Genomic DNA, 23954 nt, shown 5'->3' on the forward strand with positions numbered 1-23954 from the left:
CATTGCCTCTCCTTGAGGTGGGACCCATGTCCAAGGATAGCCACGGCCACCGGTGAGAAGCTGCTCCGCTGGTGGGTGGTTCCTTCTGGAGGAGTCTCTCCATCAGGCTAGAGGACCTGCAGGTGTATTTACAGCATATGCTGCACTGCGGTGCTCTGCGTTGCATGTCTCGGTGGCTGGGCATCCAGGATAAAAATACTTCTCCAGTAATGAACAGGTAAGCTGGTAAGGGGCCTGCTATTTTTAGAGCACAAACCTGCTTGGATTGGCAAATTTTCTAAGCCACGGGGTGACACTGCGGATGGCAGGGAGACTGTTGTGGGTTTGAGATTTCTGTGCCTGGCTGTGAAGGGTGAGGTTGTTATTCCCCAAAAAACCTTATGGTTCCTAGTCTTTAACCAAGGATATTTTAAGCCAAGAGTGAACACAAAGCTTTTGCCCTGACAGTTATTTAACAGTTCTTTATCTGAATTCAAATCTTAATGCTCCTTTTCCCTCATTTTTTGATTACCTGTTTATCTGTTTTGCCAGGTTTAAGAGACTCTGCCATGAGTTGTCCTTGAAAAACCTTTTCAGAAAATTTTAACATCATATGCACATACATATGTATCTCTAAGTATATGTATATATGGGTCTATATATGTGCGTGAATATTTATGTTTGTAGGGGCTCTAATTCATATTCAAAAAACTCCCTGAGAATTTTGGATTGGCAAAAGTTGCTGGCTTAATGCGTTTCACCTTTTTATTTTCTTATATGCGTGTTTGTCTGTGTAATTTGGGAATTGTCCTTCCAAAGAACCAAAAACATAGTGTATCCATAGATTGTGTTTACTGCTGCAAACAAAGTGGAGTCAGTCTTCACTGCCTGGTTTCAAAATATATTGCAAAGCATTTTAAAATGTTTATATAAGTGTGCGTTTAAGGGCTATGGTGTTTAACTGACACTGGTTGGAGGCTTGTCTGCGTGGTGCAGTGGGTTGCGTGGTGCATGTCCACGTGTCTGTGCAGGGTTTTGGCACCTCATAGACTTACACCTTGAGAACTGTTGTGTAATTTGGGCTGACTCAGCTGTATCTGCATGCACTGAACAAATACGTATACAGGAAGGCAAATGTAATCTACTTTTCTTCCAGCAGCTGGTAATGCACTGCCTGGCTTCCTGAAGAACTTGATGCAGATCTACCCACCTGTAAAACAATGTCATTTCTCCTACTGTGTCCTAACAGCTTGTTCTGGGTGCTGTCAAGGCACATTAGATTGCATCAGGTCAACACTGGAAATTCATTCAAGACATTTTTCCAGGCTCTCTGGTGGCTGCTGGTGGGAATAATCCTACTTTGCTGTCCAGCACATTGTTCTGTTTTTAAAATTGGACTGCTCGGACCCTGGAACTGTGACCCCTTCTTTTCCAAAGCCTTTCCCCACGTGGCTGCCAGGTTAGCAGTGGGACGAATAAGCAAAGATCCTTCAATAAATCTTGGCCACAGGCTGGATTATGTGGTCCTGCAAGAAGAATGTGAGACATCAAGAGCTCTGGTTAGATTCATTGACTTTGGAAAGCTTTCCTCAGCTTTCATAGGCCCTCTGAACCCTGGCTTCTGTGAGGTGGCTACACTTTTAGGGGAAAACTGGAATAAAGCCATCTTCTCATGGATGTGCATCAATTATAAACTGGATTCCAGCATCCACCACCCAACATTTGCAAGGACCCTGCCCTCTCCAACCCGAGTTTTGTTTACAATAATGAAATATTTTAACTGGGCTCATGTTGGCATCATTGCTTCCAATGATGATATTTGGATGGACACAGCCAACAAGTTAGCGAGTGCACTCAGGAACCAAGGGCTTCCTGTAGGCATTGTTACATCCATGCGTAAAGGAGAAAAAGGCATTGAAGACACCTGGAACGAGATTAAAGAAGTTAACGGCATTAGAAGTAAGTGCTTTAAGTCTCATTCCTTTTTTTCTTATTTTCTCCAGGGTAGGACTGCATTGTTATCCAACGGGCATAGCTTAGCGAATGAAATTTTGAAGTCATTTAAGTCAAGCAGAATTTTATCTCTGACCTTAATGGAGACAGGGCTTCACGTAAAAGAATGTTGGGCATTTTGTATGTGATGGAGATAGGGCAAAATAGTCTTCTACAACATGAAAGATTGGGTCCAGCTTCTCTGAAAAGATAATATTTAGTAGATGGTGTCTGTGTTTGACCCTGTCAAGTGTAAAGAGGGGTTTATAGGAAGGTTTTATATTTATGGTATTTTGGATTACGGATTATCAAAACTTTCATGCTTTGGTGCTGTGTCCTTGCTACCTGGATTCAATGAAGGTATCAGAAGTGAAATCCAGTGTTATATATCACATACTAAAGCAGTGGAAGGCCCCTTGTTGATGTACAGCATGTAGTAAAGAATGATCTTTTTTCTCTTGAGAAAATGTGGGAAAAAAATAATGTTTTTCTGGTTCAGAGCCTTGTTATGAAGTCTGTGGTGGAGCTCTGATCCTGGATGTACACCTCTGCAGTCAGCACTGTGAATCCAGATGAGGATGCATTTTAATGAAGACTTTGGATTTTATACCAAAGACTAACAAGGGTGGCAAGGTGTTTTCTAACTTGGAGTTTTATCAGTGCTCAAATCTATACTTGAGACCAAATCCACCTTGGATGGGTTCATCTCATCACCAACACAGCTCTCCATGTGAGTTAGAGATGATGGACTCCTTTCATAACCAATGGAGACCACCAGTCCCTCTTCAAACATGATTCATCTGACCAACTTAAGCTCTCTGCTATAGTATGGGATGAATCACTGCCTAGAAGTACCCGTTTCTTTCCTGTAATTCAGCAACCTGAAGATGCTCTTGTTCATTTCAGCTTCTGCTTTGCCAAGGATACTTCTCCTAAGGAGACACCACAGAGATCCAAGCAGGGAGCACCTCCTGGTTTAGTAGCAGGCAGGTCTCCTTTGTAACTTTCCTTCCCATCATTGCCCTACTTTGTTCCTCTCACTGACTGAGTTTTGAAATGCTGTCTTGGATGAAAGATCCAGAGTGCTTCCTTTCATGGAGGGCCAGTGAGCACTGTGGAAAGCCTGTTAAAAACCTATATTTCAGATCTCGTCACCAGACATGGGGACATTGGCTCCATGGCATTTGCAGGCAAAGACACAGACTCTGGGACAGCCAGGGGCATGGACCAGATGTTGCAACACAACACAGTGCCCAACGTAAAATCTGTATATATGGTGACAGGGTGAAAAGGTGGAGCTTGGGCGCTGCTAATGACTGTGTGGTGTCTGTAAGCTCAGGACACAAAAAGGGAAAGCTCATGTGTCTCAGTCAATGACAACAATGACCATGACTACCCATCATGTTAGCCCGTGCCTCACTTTTGTCAAAATTTCTCTCCACTCCTCCTTCTGTATGGCTCCAGGAATGGGTAATGCTCACAACCTCCTTTGCTAGATGCTGCAGAGCTCCAGAGATTGAACAAAATTGGTGTAGCTTCCAACTTCCTCAGCACATAACATTGGTGGGGGACCATTAGAGTCTGACCTGATACAGCAGTTCAGATAGCTCTTTTATTGGGGGAGAGGGAGCTATTTTGTGTTGAAAACCCCAAATGGATTAACAACATTGTCTGCAATCCTTCTGTTTCAGTTATACTCCTGTGTATGCATTCTGTGCTCATTGGAGGGGAGGAGCAGGCCACCTTACTCACAAAAGCTCTGGAAATGGGACTAGCAGATGGAAGATACGTCTTTGTTCCATATGACACTTTACTGTACAGTCTTCCTTACCAAAACAACTCATTCAACATCTTTGATAATGACAGCAAGCTCCAGGAAGCATATGATGCTGTGCTGACAATCACAATGGAGTCTGGAGAAAGGACTTTCTATGATGCATTCAGAGAAGCTAAAAAAAGTGGTGAAATAACCAGGGATTTGGAAGCTACCCAGGTAAATATTTTTCTCTCAGGCTTTTCTGGGACCTGGTAATGGGAGACATGAGACAAGCAATAGTTATAGAGAAAGCACAGGTGAGACACAACCTAGACTGCATGCTTTTATTTTGAGAAAAATATGGTGAAAGTTGGATGTGGTCTGCATTCATTTGGAGAGAATATTTCCTGAATTTCTGGCAATCTGACTCAGTTAGTTCAACTGCAGGACCATGCTGGGAATTCAAGAGAAAGGGGTTGTCTCTGAGGCTCTCAGATTTGGTTTGCTATGTGCTAACTGCAGTAGGCCCAAGCTGAAGAGATGTTTCCTAAAGTGGATAAAGTCCATGGAGTTTTTTAAGGCACCAGAATAAGATGTCCACATGCCTGAGAATTTGGGAGGATGCGACAGACAAATGAAATACTGGATGCTTCTAGAGGGAAATGCTTAGGATCATTGTTGCCTCATTCTTTTCAACGCTATAGTCAAAGTTATTCTTTGTTAGCACAATTATCTCAATGTCACCAGTAGCCTATAAAAAACAAATCAGTTGTGACCTTGTAAACTTGCAAGAAGAACTGGGAAATCTGTCATACTGGTGAAGAGATGCAGGATTCAGCTGAACTAATCTTCAAATCTCACTATGATCTTTCAAAAAAATTATAAGTACTTTTAAGGCATGATTTATCAGGTCTACTTTAGGAGGAGATGAATCATGCCTTGAAAGCATTCATTTCTTTCCCTTCACTACAATGACAGCTCAGGTTAACTATATTGAGTGTAGGGTTCTTCATTGTAGGTGTCTACATCTGGTCAGCAAATCCCACCATAGATGTCAAATTCTGTGGCTCCCAACAGCATTTCTCATTTTATCATGAGTGTATATGGCTATAATCTCTCTTCACCTACCAACTGTGAATGACCATGTGATTGCAAATGCTACCATGTGTGTTTTTTGGGGAGTGGAATTTTTTAGGTTCCTAAATCAAGTCTGGCATGGAAGGGAGCAATGTGAGAAGAAAAGGCTCTGGTACCCCAGAGAATGACTTTGCTGTGGCTCTGCTTTGTGCTTTTTATGCCTTAGGAATAAACAATGCTCTGACAGAGAGAACCAATCCTTTGGGCATGACATTTTTCCTACCTGGGTAGGGAGGCGAGCCTCTGGCTTTGGTCTTCTATTCATGGAAGATGTTTTAGTGCAGTGCTTTGAGGCAGGCTGTGATAAAATGCCAGGTGAACATCAGGCTCAGAGTCTTGGCTCTTCCCATGATAAAGCAATTTTACATGGTTTTAAAAATATTTTGAAATTGCATTTTGGGAAGCAACCATAAGAAAAGACAGATATTCAAAGTCACACATATATTGGGTCGATCCAGAACTACCTTCAACCTACGATTCTTCAAATCCATTACTCTGTGAGCATTAATGCTCAGGTGCCTCAGTTCTTGAGTTTACAGCTTAGCCAGTGGGACATCTTTTGCCACAGATCTCAAACCAGAGGTTGGCAGCAGTATATCCTGACTTCAATTTCTCCTGTATTTTTAGGTTTCTCCACTTTTTGGAACAATCTATGACGCCATTTACTTCATGGCAATGGCTATAGACAGTGCTCAGAGGAAAGGAGTCAGAATCTCAGGAGCTAACATAGCTGAGCACACAAAAAACTTCAGTTTCCCTGGATTTAGTCACCAGGTAGAGACAGACAACTGTGGGAAGGGCCTGAGCAACTACGTGATACTGGACACAGATGGTCGTGGGAACCAGCTCTTCCCAACCCACTTGCTGGACATGTCTTCAGACTCTGTGACGTCCCTAGGCCAGGCCATCCACTTTCCCAGAGGAGCTCCACCCAAGCCAGACTCCAGCTGTTGGTTTGATCCGGATGTTCTCTGCACTGGAGGTAAGAAAGACAAAAAAAACAGGGTCAAATGGCATTGGGTCCATGGTTTTTATTTATTCATCTTTTCTCTTACTCCAGGGGAGAGCACCCCAAAAAGAAAACCCAAAACTCAAGAAATTCATATAAATATGACCAGTCATCATGCTGTTTGTAATCGAGTCCTATACAGACATCCCACTATTGATCCACAGGACTCTTATTGCTTGTTAGGTCAATAAGGTTGTTGCCACTGTTGTGTGCCGGAAAGAGTTTTCCAGGTCTAACAGTCAACATCTGCCTATTTTGATAGTGATCAATATATGCCGGAGACTCCAGCCAGCACCGTGTCCCTGTCCTTCTGAGGGACAGGGCTCTAAGAGGATTTGCACTGAAGACAGCCTAAGAGAGCTGCACAACACCAGATGCTCTCACCATCTCTCCTGGTTAACCCCAGCTTCTTTACCCAGTTCGCTATGCAGCTTTAAGGATCATCAGAGCTCACCTCATCAAGAAAAGATAATAATCATTACTCAGAATAATTTGAGTTACTGTAGACAACAGAGGTGGCAATTGAAGACTAAGGGGCGGAGATATCTGTGCTGCTTCCTGGGTTTGCAAGACTGGGCATTGGTTTTACTTATTATTTTTAATTTGAGGCAACTGTGGCGCATTTTTAAAGTCCACAGGGAAACCAAAATCTCAGGGTAGGATACTTAGCCTCCTCTTGACATATTTACTTATAAAACTAAGCATTTACTCCTACTGCTCCAGGATATGACTTAAACAGACAAAATTAACCACATCTACAGAATATTTCATTCAGCAGCTGAGAACAGCATTCCCCTTGGTTCAGCCGTAGCTGGTTTAAATCAGTGTTGCTTCATGGGAATTGGAGATATACTGATCTTACAGCAGCTGGCAAGCTATAGAAGAGACAAATATAATGCTACCATATATCTAATTTTGCACTGCTACTAGGAGCGGCGTAGCAATTTAGCATCCCATTGCAGTCTATGGAAAAATCCCACTGATCTTTAGAGAGATCAGATTTTATGCTCACACCTTTACAAAAACATAAAGCTCTAGGCATTTGTCAGGTGAAGCGGTAATTTATTATTATTACTAATATTTCAGAGACTAAATTTTATGACTAGAATTAAATCCAGGCCTTATTCCGGCTTTTGGATGGAGATAGGGTTGGAGGGGGGTTGGATGTGAAGCTGCCAGGCTGCTGTGGTTCCTGACCCCAGGTCCACTAGGAACGGGGCTGAGGGTGGTCCCTGTGCACGTGTGCACACATGCACACACACACACGCACACACACACACGCACACACAGTGCAGACACAGCCAGTCACCGACAGACTAACACATACAGGAGAGCAATGCATTTACAGGCACCACTACACACAACCAGCGTTGCCGAAACACGGACAACACAAACGGCCTGATCCTGTTCTTACCCACCAGCTAGTCAGGCTCCAAGCTTGCGAGCACGTGTCACAAGCCCAGCCCCTGCACACACACAAATTCATCCTCTGGTAGGTGGTCCGGACCTGTAATTCCCCCATAGCCAGCTCTCAAACCCTCCGGTCTCTGCAGGAGCTGGTCTCCAGACTTGTGGTCTGTCATGGGTTGCAGGCTCCAGGAGCTCTTATCTTACTTGTTGGTTAGGCTGACTCAAAGTCCACAAATGCCACACACAGGCAGAATAAAGAGCACCCTAATCCAGGAAAAAAATCAGGAACAGGGGTTAAGAAGAAGGCAGGACACATTGTGATGATCACATGCAGGGTTTGGCTGGAGAAATGCACAACATGCTTGTGTGTGACCAGTATCCCACGCTTGAGCCTCCTCAACTCACCCCCATCCCTCCCTTTCCCCATTTTTTTCCCTTCCTCTAAACATCCCATAAGAAGTTTCATACACTCCCATAGTCCCCTTAAAGCATCCCTTAATGAGTTTAACACAATCCCACAAGTCCCCTCAAGTATGCCGTAAGTTCGCTCTTTCCCATGAGCCCATGATAACCTTGCTTTCACTTCTGATTAGTTATAAAGCTCTGGTTGAGCTTCCTCAAGGCTTTGCATCATTCCTGCAATGGCCCATTCATCAGTGACATGAGTGCTCTGGTCTTTGGTATTGCTTTTGCTATCTCTTAGTCCGTAGGGTTTGTTTATCTGGGTGTTTATTTTTTACTTCTCTTGTTCTTTTACTGTCTCTTGTTCACCCCAATGAATTTTGTGCTCCAACCAGCTCTTGCTCTCAGCTTATCAGATGCTGCTTCAGTGAATGAAATTGGATTTGGATGTTTTCCAGCTGTGGAAGAGTCCTCATGTCATGTGTAACTGTGCCCCTACTTCAAGCAAAGGACATGATCAGGGAGAGACCCTTTGCTATTCCTTGGTTTTCTGCACTGCCTTGCAAGTATCAGGTTGCCTTAGAGTCCTCTAAAGTACGGTCAAGCACTTTTGGGTTATAAAACGAAATGGTAATAAGCAAAAGAATTTCTCTGAGGCTCCTTCTCAAAAGAGATTTGTTCAGACAGCAGAGTCTCTGGGGGCTACCTGAGGAAACTTAGGAGACAGTGCCAGTAAAAAAACCCTGATTGAATACAGAAGAGAGCATTAACAAACTCCACATTATTCCTACCACGTTGTGGTCTGGGTTACAGATTCTCTCTGAAAATGTTAGAAGGCCATGCAGAGATGTGAGATGGGACTTTCATACCCCTACACTTCATCACTGGTTTGTCCAGGAGGCATTTGGTCCTTTGTCCGGCAAGAAAACCAACCCATGCCCCTGTGACTGGGCTATGCAAAGCTCATTCTTTAATAACAAGTTTCCTAGCAGGGAACCACAGTTCCAGAGCCCTAGGTTTCCTGCAAGTCTTCCTCTAAGCTGATCCAGTCCCTCCTTTGCCATGGATTTAGCATTGTGCAAGACCTTTATGGGATGTGTTCTGGCTTCACACTCACACCAGTCCTTCTGGAGGGGGGCACATCTTTCGGCAGCTCCCTTGCCTCCTAGGGATGAACACTGGGTTGCTGTCACTTGCTCTTACGGGGACCACGACACTCTGACTTTGTCTATGCATGAAGAACAAACCCTGGCCTCCAGGCCAGCTTGGTGCGGTCTTGCTCTTTCCTGTATTAAAGGTGAGCACCTCCTGGAGAAAACTGGCTGTGTCTCCATTGCACTTTGGTGGAGTGAAACCTTGGTTTACATCCACACTATATGCAAGGTGGAGAAATGGGTGTGAAGTATCCACTCTACTGTGCCCGGATTTCTTCTCAGATGGAGGTGTGCAGGGCTAGTTCCAGGCTGGAGCATGAAAGCAGAGTGACTTCTTATATAGAATCATAGCACCATAGAATTACAGAATGGTTTAGGTTGGAAGGAACCTTTAAAGATCATCAAGTCCAACTCCTCTGCAATGAACAGGGACGTCTTCAACTAATCAGGTTGCTCAAAGCCCTGTGCAACCTGACCTTGAACACTTCCAGGGATGGGGCATCTACAACTTCTCTGGGCAACCTGTTCCACGGTATGTGTAAGGACAATCAGGGACTGGGGGCGTGGGCTGAAGCAGAAAGTAAGTCCAAACCCAGCAGGAAAATTTCAGCTAAAATGCTCTGTCTGTTCCTGAAAAGAACGTTAATTTTCAAAAATTCCTGAAGCTTTCACTGGGAAGCTCTAGGTCTCAGTGCTTGCAAAAAGGTCTGTGATTTAGGTGCAAGACTGACTTAGAATCATGAACCTTTTATCAACCCAAATTTCTCCATGCTTGTTTGTGTTTAAGGATCTTGGAACACGGAATAAAATAGAAATAAACAGAAGAGACAGAGACAGCAAACACTTCCCACTGGAATTTAGCTCATCCACTCATGTTAGCTTTCCTTAGCTCCCTAGCAAAGACGCCCATGAGCAAAGCATGTGTCTCCAGTACTTTCTGTTGATGGGCCCATTGAGGAAGACATCAGTCTTCTCCTCCTTCTTTTCTGCTCTTTTCAGTGTTATAAATCTGTAGCAGGGAATGAAAAATCCCAGATGGGCTGGTGACTCACACTGGCCGTCAGTTTGGTACCACATGATAAAGATTTTTCAGCGTTTCAGTTCCTGGAGAGAAGAGGGTCAAATGTTCAAAAGTTATGAACTTTGCAGAAACTGCCTCTGACACTTAATACTTCCTTGTGAGTCCGGTCTTTATTTACTTGAAGAAAAACTATTTCTCTATTGATTCAGGGCTCTAGGTCTGGTATAGAAAAAAAGTGCATGGGAATAAATAAAGTAGTTGCAGTCTCATGTAAATAAAGTCAGTAAGTATTTGTGTATTCACAAATTAACATTGCATAAAAATTGTTTTCTAACATTCTTCTGGCTGAATATTTAACTTTGTAGTCTAGTGATCTGATATTGATATTTTCAATATTATTGACTAAATCAAAGGGATTTTCTAATTCACTGATTCTTTTCTCCTGTTTGCACAGGGATTGAGCCTACAGTCATGATTTTGGGAGTAATGCTGCTATTTGCCCTGGTGCTTTGTGCTGTGGGCCTGGCTTCTCTCATCAGGTGAGAATTGCAGGACGTATTTGATTTGGTGCCACTTTTAGCTTCTGTGGGAGACCAGCAGTTTAGACCATAGCAGGTGAACACATAGCAGGTTTCATTGTGGTCTTTGTTCTCCAGCCACATAGCTCTTCACTTTATTAAGTGATAGTAGCTTGAGCACTGTGAGCATTGGTTCTGCGGTCTCAGGAGCAGCCATTTTACCCTTAATCCACCCCAGGTTTGGAAGAACCTTGCAGTCTGTTGCTGGAATGATTAGCTAGATGATGGCTCTGAAGCATTAGGAAGGTGACTCACTTTGGAAGTGCAAAGTATGCCATACAAACCAAAGACAGGAATCTGCTTTAAGAACATCGGGGTGGAGACCAAGTGGGCTGCCATATTAAATGTCTTTTTCTTATCCCAGACCATTCTTGCCTGGATTTCTGTCCCTAATATAATCATGTTTCCTATGAAGAACCTAGGCCCACCCTCTTTACTTTCTCCATGTAGTAAAGAGAAAGAGACAATATCTCTGGAGAGGGTTCAGAGCAATTAATTAGGATAATTATTACCAAGCTGATTCACTCCCTGTTTTGAACTGGAGTCCAGCTCCCTGGTCATTCACGTTGCATATATATTGGTCTGGGCATGGGATCTTTGGAGCAAATGAAGTAGTCTGCTGGGGAAGGGACAGTTTCCAACAATTGCATAGGTCACACTTGTGTCCTGACTGTCTGTCCAAAGTGGACATGAGCCAGCATGGATCGGTTGGCCTAGGAGCTATGGGTTGCTCTTTGGCAAGGACACTATGGCCATAACCTAAGGTAATCTTCTGCTCCAAACTGGGCCCTGGAGTAATCTGTCTCTCATTATTGATGACTACATGGTACGTGACTGAAATTAGAGTGACATTAGACTGAAATTAGAAGGCATATTTACACAGCAGCAATAAGTTCAGCAGAGCAGGGTTCCTGGATTGTCCCATCCAGCTTTTCCTCTCAAATCATCCCAAAATTTGTTTTCTCTCCACTCCTGAATCATCCCTCCAAACCCAGATGATATAAGGCCACCCAGCAAGCAACACCCCAAACAGCTCCCCCACTTATAACACACAGCTGCTTCTAATATCTTATAATTGCAGGCACTGAGAAGGTTGCCTCCATCCACCCGCACTTTAAAACCCTGCTCCGTTCCTTGGCCACCAGCCTCTACAATTACGTAAATAAAAGACAACCTTTCTGCCTTCTCTACTTGTAAGCTGTTCCACAAGTACCAGACTGTGCTTGGGAAGGCTCAGTCATGAGTAAAGATGTATGGCCATCTGCAAGGGAAGAAAAAAATGTCTAGCATGACTCAGACAATGATTTATGTTAGGGAAGGGCATGTCTGGAACTAAATTTAAACCACAGTATGGTCTGAGTTCAAACGTGGGAGCTCTGGTTTTAGCTCTGCCAGGGATCTGCTGCATGACCTTGAATGAGTCACTCCACTCTCTGTGCTTTGCTTTCGGCAGCGGGGTGCTTTCCTCCATGCTTGGGGGACAGGATGCGATTGACCAAGCAAGGTTTTCAGGTGGACAGGTGAAAAGTACATAAGTGATGAGTGTTTTGCATGAAGATGAGTTGGGTGGCTTGGGACAAAGTGGTTAGAGAAAGATTATTAAAAAAATCATCCCAGGTGATGCCTGTGGTTATGTGGCCAAGGCTCCCTCTGAACTCCAAAAAGCTCTCTGTGCTCTTCTAAAATTCCTAGAGTGGTACATGCAGTGGAAAAGTGAATTGTGGTGATGTATGGATATTTTGTGAAATAGTTTCCTCCTACAGTATGGTTAGCAAAAGGCTTCCTATTGCCCACCTCATCAGGAAAAGTCTTATGTGTGTGCAGATCAGATATCTGCTGTAGTGTAAATAAATTTCCTTAAACAAAAATAGTGACATTGAAGGCAATGGGGGAGTTTTGCTTTCCCTTCTCTGTTCTTGCTTGATAAGTTTTTGACTGTCTAATAGATACAGTGTGCTTCGTGCTCAGTGTTAGGCCTTGACGTTCATTGAAATAGTGGGTTCAAAATGATGGGGTGTGACTTCGGCCTCTTCCCTGAGTCCCTAAAATGGCCATGTGTTGGGTATTAGTGTCAGATGAATCCCAGCTAAAAACTTAACAATGAAACTGTGGAATGTTTCGCATTGATTTGCACAAAGCGGATGTAAACCTCTTTGAACTATGCCATGAACACGTAGCCCTTGACAGTGCACCATTTCTTGTGGCCTCTTCTGCCTTGCAACTTCAAGAGAAGCTGGGCAAGTAGTAGGATGCAGTCAAGCAACAGATAGTGTCTTTGCTGGTCTGAAGACTATACTGAATTTTCTCTCTCGCCTGTAGCAATTCTGCAAATCGTAGCCTATCACGGAGCGCACAGAGTCATCCCTTGGAAAACAGGCAGCAGCATCCTGTGGAGATGCCAGGAGCACATTTATCCTGTGTTACACAGTGCGTGATAGACATCCCATCTGGCTCAGGTCCTGGAAGAAGCAGATCTGAATCAGCACAGTCTTCTTCTTGATCTAATTACTCCTGACCAAGAGAAACAGCACTGGTTCAGCAATACTGCTTCCAAGACCTCCACGCTGCATGGCACTGTGCCACACATGCCAAACTGCTCATCCCCTGTAGCTTTTCCCTCTGTATGAGCTTGCAGTCATTACAAGGGGGTATCTTGCTGTGTGCTTCATACTGCACCGTGCTACAATATAGAGATTCAGCCAGCACATTTTGATGGTAACTTGTGTCCAGGCAGCTTTTATAAATTACCTGTGGTTCAGTTTCTGTCCCTAAGAAAGGCTGGTGTGCCTGAGAGCTGTTTTCTCACCAGCCAGATTGGCTGGTGTAATAAAACCTATTATTCTCTCCTAATGGAGAATGATTTGGGATATGAAAAATAAAACCGAGCGAAACAAAGTATGCATTACATACACATCCGATTCATATTTGTAACCAGATTGACTCAAGATGTCTATTTGTGATGAGACCCTTTGAGATTATAGCTTTTGTAGTGTGTGTATTGGATAACCCTCGACTCAGGAGATTTCAGTCCAAGTCAGGGCATCATGATTTGTCTACTCTTTCACCCATGTCCATCCCCACTGCCACACCACATGCTGCACTCTCCTAATACTGCAGGGAAGCCAGATGTGGGGGACTCAGAGGTGGTGTAAACTGATTACCTACCTAAAAATGATAACCGTGACTCTCCAAATCTTGCAGGCATAGTATCTTGAACAACCAGCTATTCAGGGGACCTAACAAGATAATACTGACCTTGGATGACCTCGTCTTCATCAACCCAGAGCTACATAAAAAGGTAAGTCCTTCCACTCGTGAAAGTAATCTGGTGGGACACTCAAAGACAGGTTTGCTGTGTGGTATTTTCATACCCATGAAGCTCTGGGAAGGTCATTCACTTCTCCATGTTTCATTTTCCCCTGCATATCAGAAAATTTCCCATACACTGAGTGGTTTTGAGTCTCAGATTAGATGCGCATGCAGTGTCAGAGCTGTTATCATGATGTAAAATAGTACCTTTGGTTGTGTGTATTCTAACAGCCAGCACTTATTCTTTGTTCTCGAGATTGGATGGTGGAGCATAGTTCATATAGCTAAACCATCTTACCCTCTAAAATAAAGTGTCTGCATCCAAACTACCCATTGGGAACCGTTCCTGGCCTGTGCTGGCTCCTGCCCAGAGCTGGGGATCTCCTGGGGGAGTGTTATTTGGCCAGAGCCATGCCCAGGACCATGCCAAAGATATGGACGGCTGTAGAGCAATCCCTTTGCCTAGGTCACTGGCACAGATACAGCCTTCTTGCCTGTGCCAGAGGAGACACTTCCCTGTGCCTTGCTCAGAGAGACACCTGCCTCATCTGGTGTCTCCCCCAAGCCATGGTATTTCCATCACCTAAAGTGCTGCTGTAGTGTTTCAAGGTTCTAAACAGGGTCAACCTCTAGAGGTATTAGGAGAGGTGAGATGGGAAGTTTGGGAGGTTTGGGAGGTTGCTAGCACAGGTATGGCCTGAGGCATATGTATGGCCTGAGGAAATGTATGGCCTGAGGTAGAGCTGGAGTGGAGGTTTACATCCAAAGGTGGTAACCATCTTGCACCTGCTTTTCTTGCCTTCCAGAGGCTGACCTTGGACAGTCTGACCGATGCAAACAGCATAGCAGCCGACTGCAGAAGCCTGAAATCTGTAACCCGCTCCTTTTCCTTGAAAAGTGCAGCTGCCACCCATGAAACCTCCAATGTGGCTTTGTATGAGGTAGGTAGGGACCTCGTGCAGCCTCCTCCCACCTCTTCGGTTCACTGAGCTGCTCAAGTGGAGAAAGTCTTGGGCTGCAGGACAGTAGATCCCAGGATGTGAATACTGCTGACGGACCCTGAGGGTAAAAATAAGTTACTCCCAAGAAGGGATTTACCAGTGTTTAAGGTGACTCTACCCCAACCCTTACCCTGACACTTGGAGTCATGTGGGGTGGTGGTATTTGACATCCCTATGTAGTGTTGCCAGGTCTGGTCCCTGTTAGAGATGTCACTCCCTAAATGCACCTTGAAGAACCTTTCTTCAAGACAGGGCCTTTAGGTATGACATCTCTAATAAGGACCTTTCTTACCAGACAGGATGCAAATACACAGAATAAAGGCTATCAAATTGCCCTTTGTGCTAGTAGGACCATAAGGAGTTTAAGCAGAGGCAATGGCCAAGAAAACTCACCCCATCCATCAGTTCTTTCCTAAAAATACAGCTTTTTGAAAAAATGGCATGGCAATTTTTCCTGAAAAGGGGCAAAATAAACTGGATCATTAATGCCAGAGAAAAGCTTTGGACAGAGTTACTTTCCTTTTTAGTCAATTTATCATTGATTATCAGATATTAATATGCCTTCCAGGTATGAAGTTCTGATCCAGGTGAAGGTCCTGCCTCACTCCATTTTTTTAGGGTTTCCTGTGGATATTTTTATTTGGGTGCAATATAGAAAGAATCTACTGCTAAGAACATTGAAAATCCCCAATCACTTTCAAAGTCAAGGATCTGGAATTCAGACCTAGGTCCCAATGTTAGCTGTTGCTCAGAGACTTGCTCTATCATTCACCCACCTGTATTGTGGACAGGGAGACTGGGTGTGGCTGAAAAAATTTGAGATGGGAGCGGTTCACAATCTGCGGCAAAGCTCCACCAGCATCTTGAGGAAGGTAGGAACCGGGGATGGGCATGTGGAGGGAAGGTTGGTCGGGGGACCTTTGTGACTGCAGGGTATTTTTATTCTCTTTGTCTCCTGTTTATCCGTTGAATCATGCGTCATGGCTGTCAATGAGTCTTGACTGGTGAAATCTGGTGGAATGGACCATGCATGATTGCATCTGTCAAACTTACCAACGACCCATGTGTCAGAGTCAGCGGCTTGCAGAACCCCACCCTGGACCTGACACTTCAAAGCTGGTGCAATGCTGAATGTACAATGACTCCTTGTCATCCTTTAACCCCAGCCAGCAACTAACCCCCACCCAGCCACTCGCTCAGTCCCCCCTGGTGGGATGGGGGAGGGAATTGAAAGAGTAAAAGTGAGAAAACTCATGGGTTGAGAAAAAAGCAGTTTAATAAGTAAAGCAAAAGCCGCGCACGCAAGCGAAGCGAAGCAAGGAATTCCTTCACTCCTTCCCACGGGCAGGCAGGTGTTCAGCCATCTCCAGGAAAGCAGGGTTCCAGCACGCATAACGGTGACTTGGGAAGACAAACGCCATCATTCCGAATGTCCCCCCCTTCCTTCTTCTTCCCCAGCTTTCTATGCTGAGCATGACGTGCTATGGTCTGGAATATCCCCTTGGTCAGTTGGGGTCAGCTGTCCCAGCCGTGTCCCCTCCCAACTCCTTGTGCCCCCCCCAGCCTACTCGCTGGTGGGGTGGGGTGAGAAGCAGCAAAGGCCTTGGCTCTGTGTAAGCACTGCTCAGCAACAACTAAAACATCCCTGTGTGATCAACACTGTTTCCAGCACAAATCCAAACCATAGCCCCATACCAGCTACTGTGAAGAAAATTAACTCTACCCCAGCCAAACCCAGCACAGTCCTCTAAGTGGCCTTGTCTACAACGGCAGAGTGGTTTGGAGGAAATCATCCCTGCCTGTGTCAGGGCAGGATGATGCACTGGCAACTATTTTCATGTGGTATTTGTTGACTGCCTAACAGTGTGGCACAGACACGGTTATGTATTTCTCTGGGATTTGCTTTGTGTCTCCAGCTAAGAAGCCTGTTAGAAGTTTACTTTTAGTCTTCAATTTTATTATTATTACTAAATGACAAGCAAACACATTTATTTTCCAAATTCAAGGCCATTAGTTGTTGGCAGCTATTGCTAACACAGGAGTGGTGTTTTTATGCATATAAATATAACAAATTTACCAGGGCATGTCTCCAAACGCACCGTTGATGGATGACTTTGGATTCTCCAGGCATGGTATTGCTTTCCAGATCAGACCAGAGCTGGAGCAAGACTCCACATGCTGAACTCAATTTACCCCAGCGAAGCCATTTCGTCCTAGTGAAAGATCCAATCCAGCTTGTCTAAAGAAAAACAAATTTCTGTTCAGTTTGTTTTTGCGATCTTGCTTTCTTTGTCTTAATGGATAGACTAAGAAAAGCAAAGCTTGAAAAGAGTGTAGGATAGCTGAAAGTAAGCAGTGAAGAGGTTGTTTGCTTCCCCATCCTCGTGTGAAAGCCTGTTTGGGAGTATAGGAATGGTAAGGAAATCTAATGATATAAAGAAGCTGCTGAGCAGATGTCTGGCTGACTTGGTCTCTTGTGATTCACTATCTTGTTTCAGATGAAAGATCTGCGTCATGAAAATGTGAATCTGTTCCTGGGCTTTTTCTCTGACTGTGGCATCTTTGCCATAGTGACGGAGTACTGCTCCCGAGGAAGCCTGGAGGACTTGCTGAGAAATGAAGATATGAAACTAGATTGGATGTTCAAGTCCTCTCTCATGATGGATCTAATTAAAGTAAATCCATTGCTCCTGCTGAGGCGTGACCTGCATGTGACTTTTATATTGACATAGCTATTTCATCCAGGACTTTGGGATTTTTATAGTAATGCAGGGAAAACCAATGTGCATGTAATTATACTGCTATACAGGGTCTTTAATGGAGACCTCTTGTTCCTGTTCTGTTACCATCTGAGAGAAGCACTATTTGGGGTAATAGGACTACATCCACGCAGCAGGATGAGAGGTTAAAACTACACATCAGGCTAGAACTCATCACCTAGAATGAATGTGGTGACAAATTCCTACTTTCCAAAGGCCCTTTCTTGTCATAAATCAGAAATGCATCCAGCATAGAACCAAACCGTAGACATCCCCTGCCACAGGACAGCTACACATATGGTCACTTTAGAAGAGTCTTCACACACTTCCAGTCATGTCCCATGTGTTTTTATCCCCTAATGGTGAACTACCAATCTGGGACAGGTGGCCTACAGGGGGTAGACTGCCAGAACCATTCTTACAGCCCATGATCCACCTTCTTTTTGGCAGTGTTAGGTTTTTGGTTGGACTCGATGATCTTAAAGGTCTTTTCCAACCTATATGATTCTGTGATTCTGTGATTCTGTGATTCTGTGATTCTGATCCACCTTGAGGGAGCTGGGTAAGGGCATCCAGCTCTTAATGGCTTCCCTTGACCTAACCATTGGGTAGCACTTGTGCCCACCTTCTTAACCTTGTTTAAAAGTACAACTTTCGAGTGCAATGAGTCCCAGGGTTACAGAAGGAGGCATCTGACCGTTCCCAAAGCTACCAATCCTTTGCAGTATTACTTTAGGGTGCGGCTAGCCTAATTCTTGTTCCTAATCCATTTCTGAACTTTTCCCATAGTTTCTTGGGTTGATCAGGACTGCATTTGACATAGAGTCAGTGCTGTATCTGATGCCATCTAAGGTGACAATTTGGTGTGGTGTCTCTGAATGCTGATGGATAATATAATTCTTAAGGAATAGCCTCAATCTTTTCTGTGTTTCATAGGGAATTAGGTATTTGCATCACCGAGATTTTGCCCATGGACGTCTCAAGTCTCGTAACTGTGTTGTGGATGGCCGGTTTGTGTTGAAGATCACCGACTATGGTTATAACGAGCTCTTAGAAGCACAGAAATGCCCATATATTCAGCCACCCCCAGAAGGTAGGTGCCATAAGGAAATTTTTTTTTTTTTAATATTTGTCCATTGATTTAACAGATGCTTGTCCTAATTCAATTGCAGGCCAGTGGCCACATAAGGATTTATGTGCTCAATTTTACGACATCTAGTTACCCGTATACAACGCATTGTTACAAGAAAGGATAAGCAAAGTTTTTTCAGACTTCCTGAAAGTGAAGGGAATAGCAGAGTGTCATGGTGAGGAAAAAAGATTTTATTGTACACAGTGACAGAACTTAAGCTTGTCATAGTTGGAGAATGATGTAAGTGCCCCTGAAATCTGATCAATCCTGAATTTCTGTGACTGGTGGAATTGGCTTCACATCCTTAGCCCCAATGCTATATGTGAAGTTTTAGGTTAACTCAAATGCAAAGAGCCTTGTTTTGTAAAACTAAGCCATCTGAAACACAAGATGACACAGGTCTCTTTGAAATAGGTCCTCTACATGCCAGTCACCAAAGGCTGCCCCATGACATTCCCACCACTTAGGGACAGCATCTCATGGGACCAGGTTTGGAGACTTTGACAAGATTTCTGTCACCTGGCCATTGCCTTGGGGCTCCTCTGGTATCCCAGTTCATTCCTGAAACCTGGTTTCAAGTATATGTAGTGTTTTGATTCCTCTGTCACAAGATTTGGTTCCTACGCATTTCCAATGTCTCAGATAGGGCAGCTGCCAGAAGACCTTCTTCTCCTCCCTTACAAAAGTTATATATATTGCAGTAGCTGAAATGTTTCTTATTCCCATTACTCAGAATGCACAGTTACCAGGGCAACAATATCCCGGTTTGAAGAAGATTCATTTCTTGATGAGGCTGGGTATGTTTTACAACTGTGTCTTTCATCACTTGAACAATTGGATTATAAAGACTGATCATACTTCAAACTGCCTCAAACTGCTTTTACAGAAACTATTTTAATCTAATGAGAACTACAGAATATATTTTATTAACTGTTGCTTTGTAGAAGAGCAACAACAGTAACAAGAAATCCGAGCTTCAGCGTCAACATTTTGTCTGAGTGATATTTTCAAACAAGAAAAGGTGTTAACGCTTTTGGAAATGGTGAGAAGACTTCTTATGTAGATATGTTCAAGGCTGGTGTTTTAGCATGTAAATTGTTGGTATAGCAACATTTTTTTAAAAGGTAGAGTGACATTTGGAAAATTCAAATTTTTTGGCAGGATGGAAGTTTAGTATTTCTAACACATCACCAGAAATAAAAGACTTGATCCAGTAAATAATGAAGTATGTTCCAACCTTTCCTCAAATGACTGAAATGAAGTGTTCATTTAAGCAGTTAATTTGTGATAGTCTGAGCTCAAGTGTAAGAAACATGATGCTCTTGATTTTTTTAGAATTGCTCTGGACAGCTCCTGAGTTACTGAGGGACCCAGACATGTGCAGAAAAGGCACGTTCAAAGGGGACATTTACAGCTTTGCAATCATCCTACAAGAAGTGGTTGTTCGGGGTCCACCATACTGCATGTCAGAACTCTCAGCTGAAGGTAGGCAACTATTTTAGTACAATTTTAAGGCTTTACACAGAGTCCTCAAAAAACGTCTGGCCAAGCCCCTCAGGTAACACATCAGTATGGAAATAACATCCCAATCTCATGACCTTTCTCAGTGACAAAAGGCTGTTTTCAACAAAACATCCATAATAAACATCAAAATGTGTAGTTCTGATCTCAGCCGCAGTACGTGACTCATCACTGCTGTCAATGGGGTTGGGGCTCTGGGTACCCCCCAAGATGCTTCAGAGCTGGCCAGCAGTCGGACCCCTGCAACACCTCCAGTTCCCTGTCAAAACTTTGACTTTTCATCATGGTGTGGGGTGAAATTTGATGGTAGAATTTCCCATAACTTGGAAACTCCTTTGCTTCCCACTCATCAGCCCTTTTTTGTATGTCATGGGAGCTGAGGTTTTCGAACTGGACCCTTTGCTAGCATCCTGTTTTGTCCATCTGCCCATCTATTTTTCCTTAATTACTTTCCCATTTAAAGAGGTTCTCTCTTCAGCAGAGATCAAATTGACATATCATGACCCCGCTGACATATATAAGGTGGCTTGTATCAGAAATAGCAAATAGGTGAACTCCTTAGGAACTGCTCATAGTGCAACTCTCATTAGTTCGAACTGTGTTGTCCATGCATAGGTAGAGCAAACATGGTGCAGTCAGGGTTAGGTCACAAGCACTTGAACAGGGAGGGGGTGAGAACAATCCAAAAGGAGCTGATTTCAGTGAAAGCCCATTCTGAACTTGTTTTAAGCTGGACAGTCACCAAGTGGAGTATGGCCATTCAGTATCTGCCTGTTCAGTGCCTGAAAAAATGGGGTCCTGACCTTGCTGCACCCCAAGCTGCTGCAACAATGCAATGACAATGATGATTATGATGTAACCTGCCCTGTAATTCAGAGCTGGACCTTTGATGTAGCCTATGATGTAATTAGCAGGTGTCCCCCCACCTAGTCCCCATGGGGAACCTCCAGCAAACGTCGCACGTAGTGCACTCCAGTTTCCTGACCTGATAAAATGATGAGTTTCTACTCATTGCGTCCTAATCCTCAAGGAGCTTTCGCTTGTGGTGTGAACTTTAAAAGCACCTGGAGAAGGCATTTCCCCTTGGCTGCCCCTGGAAATATTTGGGCGAGGTGCTTTGTTGAGTTCATTTGTTGGAGACTGGTGGGATGAGCCAGAGAGCTTTAAAGTAAACTGTCAACACTGAAAAGCTTTGGGTACTCGCAGTAACAGCTGTGGAAATGCGGGGGTCCTGCCAGAAAGAGGGTGGTTTTCACTGCATTTGACTGCTCTGAGCTACACAAAATGAAACCCTCAAATACAATCACTTTGGGTTTTTTTAAAGCAGGAAGATATAGTTCTACCTTACAAAACCCACATTTCCTCCAGGATATTCTTACTAAGAAATATCTAAAGTGAAGTCAGGGTTGGGTTCAGACATCACACTCCCCCACCCGTGCTTCAGCTGTCAACAGAACCTGCAGCTCCGCTCCTTCGCTGTAGTGCTGTTTTATCTAAAAACCACAGATTCAAGGACTCACTTCTCAGGGTCTGAAAGCCCAAGCCCAGTTCCTTATTAGTCTTATTTCACCTCTGGATAGGGAGTCACTTCCAGACGTTGTTTTGAACCAACCCAGCTCTCCCCCTTAAAATACTTTCCACTGTCTCCATTCCCATCAACCTCCTACATACTGGTTCCCAGTTAACAATGAAGCGTCAGAGGCTGGTATCCTTCCTGTCTGGGCTCGGCCATAACCGTCTACTCCGTTAGAGGACTGCAGATCCTAATGGAGAGAGTCAGAGACAATTTCATTAAATACAAGCCTGCAGGCTCACGCATCCATTTGTCACACAACCTTCCCCCATCCAGCTACTTTATTGCTCATAACCTGGTTCCCCAGGGACAAGAAGGCAGATCAATTTCTTATCTTTTAAATCCTCCAAGAGACTCCTGGCAGAGGCAAGCAGAAACCCCCAGCTTCATTTGACACAGCCATTGGGTGGTGAGGAATAACGGTGATGGCTGAAGGAGCGAACAAGGGACGGCTGAAAAGGTCCATGTCCTTTGCCCCCACCAAGACCCCCCATCTCACAATGTGCTTCCCATTCTTCTCTTTGTCACAGAAATTATAAAGAAAGTGAAGAAGCCCCCTCCCCTGTGCCGCCCAAACATAGCCCCTGAGTTGGCCCCCCTGGAGTGCATCCAGGTAATGAAGCAATGCTGGGGTGAAGCCCCCGAACGACGTCCAACCTTTGAGGAGGTATTTCATAAGGTCAGTGAATAGAGCAGCAGGTGCAATCCTTTGTTTGTACTTGGCAGGAAAGCGTGGGGTTTGTTCTTTAAGTAAGCCCTTAAATAATGATTGAAGAAGTCCCAGAGCTCTAGTCTTGCCTTTGCTATTGGGTTATTTTATGGTTTGTGGTGTCTGGCTTACACCTTGTCCTGAACTTGGGCTGCCATGGCACCACCATGGGGGGTGTGTAGCAGGCTGGACATGGGCTTGGTGTCTTCATGTGTGCAGTGGATGGCACGGATGCAGGGATGGCCTCATGGAGATCAAAGATGTGTAAATTATGATAGCATCTTCAAATCAATATGTTTTTTGATCTTCTAAAGTATTTTAAAGGTGATTAATTTAAAAGGAAAATTCACCAAAGGCTGTTAAACACAAATATACGACGTTTGGCACAGGAGGTCTCTGAACTGCAGATTGGTGGAGGCTGGGAACATATCCCAGGGAAGTATGACTGTACCTGAATCCTGTTTGAACAGCTTTCCCAGACATCTGTTACTGGCCAGTCTCATGGACAGGTACTGGCAAAATAAACCCCTTGTCTGATCCAGCAGTACTGTTCCTATGTTCTTTTAAGGTCAAACTAGGTAAACCAATATCCACAATTTTTACCTTTTGGTTCTATGAAACTGTGAATAATTTTACACCCATGTGACTCCACTGTTGAGTCCAAGCCAGCTTCTGTAGCCACAGATTATCCAAATGGTCCAGAGGCTCAGCTTCAGGTCAAGAGGAGAAAGCACAACTCGATGAGGAGCTGGGGATGGGAGGTGGCAGTACACATACATGTCAGTGTGCAAAGGTGGATTTGAGACCAGTAATACACAAGGAGGTTGTAAGTGTTGCTAATGCCCTGAAATTTGCACCTCTGAATGCAAAGGGCTGCAGGTTACCCTGACGGTTAGTCATGGGATAAATGAAGAGTGCAAATTTGCAGCATGATAGGACTCCATAACAACTCACATACATGTTGTCATCTCATGGAAGGTGGTGTTTCACTTAACCCTCACTGAAAGTTCATAGAGGAGCAACATGCTCCTGGGCAGCTGCCATAATTATTGATGCAAATTCATCCTCTAGTTTGCCTTTTTCCTTTATTGTTGAACTCTTGCCACTGATGAAGCCGATCTTTATCATTGTCCCTTTAAAATAAATGTTTGCTTTTTGTTCCTTTCCAAACTTAGAGTGCTACAATGGTGTAATGAGATGGAGAAATAACTCTCCAGTTTGATTTTCCAGTTCAAAACCATCAACAAAGGGAAAAAGACCAATATCATTGACTCAATGCTCAGGATGCTTGAGCAGTATTCGAGCAACCTGGAAGATTTAATCAGGGAGCGGACTGAAGAGCTAGAGATTGAAAAACAGAAGACAGAAAAACTACTGTCACAAATGCTCCCCCCGTAAGTACTGGTACTTTAGATGGTAAAAAACCACCCATAGCTAGACTGGACAAAAGAGTTCCCCAGAAGTGAGCAAGACTGCAGAGCTGACCTCCAATTTTGGCAAGCACCTTCCAAT

General features: G+C 44.1%; 1 protein-coding gene across 1 annotated transcript in view; it reads left to right on the plus strand.

Moving 5' to 3' along the window:
* The first annotated feature begins 1199 nt into the window (after nucleotides 1-1199).
* Nucleotides 1200-23954, plus strand: part of GUCY2F (guanylate cyclase 2F, retinal) — a 48118-nt gene continuing 25363 nt past the window's right edge. The window contains exons 1-12 of the mRNA XM_075492041.1: nucleotides 1200-1938; nucleotides 3663-3964; nucleotides 5492-5846; nucleotides 10315-10399; nucleotides 13640-13736; nucleotides 14554-14688; nucleotides 15540-15620; nucleotides 17247-17423; nucleotides 18444-18600; nucleotides 19975-20124; nucleotides 22264-22412; nucleotides 23673-23836. Of these exons, the coding sequence (XP_075348156.1) occupies nucleotides 1200-1938; nucleotides 3663-3964; nucleotides 5492-5846; nucleotides 10315-10399; nucleotides 13640-13736; nucleotides 14554-14688; nucleotides 15540-15620; nucleotides 17247-17423; nucleotides 18444-18600; nucleotides 19975-20124; nucleotides 22264-22412; nucleotides 23673-23836 (2591 nt within the window). The remainder of the gene's footprint in view (nucleotides 1939-3662; nucleotides 3965-5491; nucleotides 5847-10314; nucleotides 10400-13639; nucleotides 13737-14553; nucleotides 14689-15539; nucleotides 15621-17246; nucleotides 17424-18443; nucleotides 18601-19974; nucleotides 20125-22263; nucleotides 22413-23672; nucleotides 23837-23954) is intronic.

This window comes from Mycteria americana, chromosome 1, assembly GCF_035582795.1.
Source record: "Mycteria americana isolate JAX WOST 10 ecotype Jacksonville Zoo and Gardens chromosome 1, USCA_MyAme_1.0, whole genome shotgun sequence".
NCBI classification, from domain to species: Eukaryota; Metazoa; Chordata; class Aves; order Ciconiiformes; family Ciconiidae; genus Mycteria; species Mycteria americana.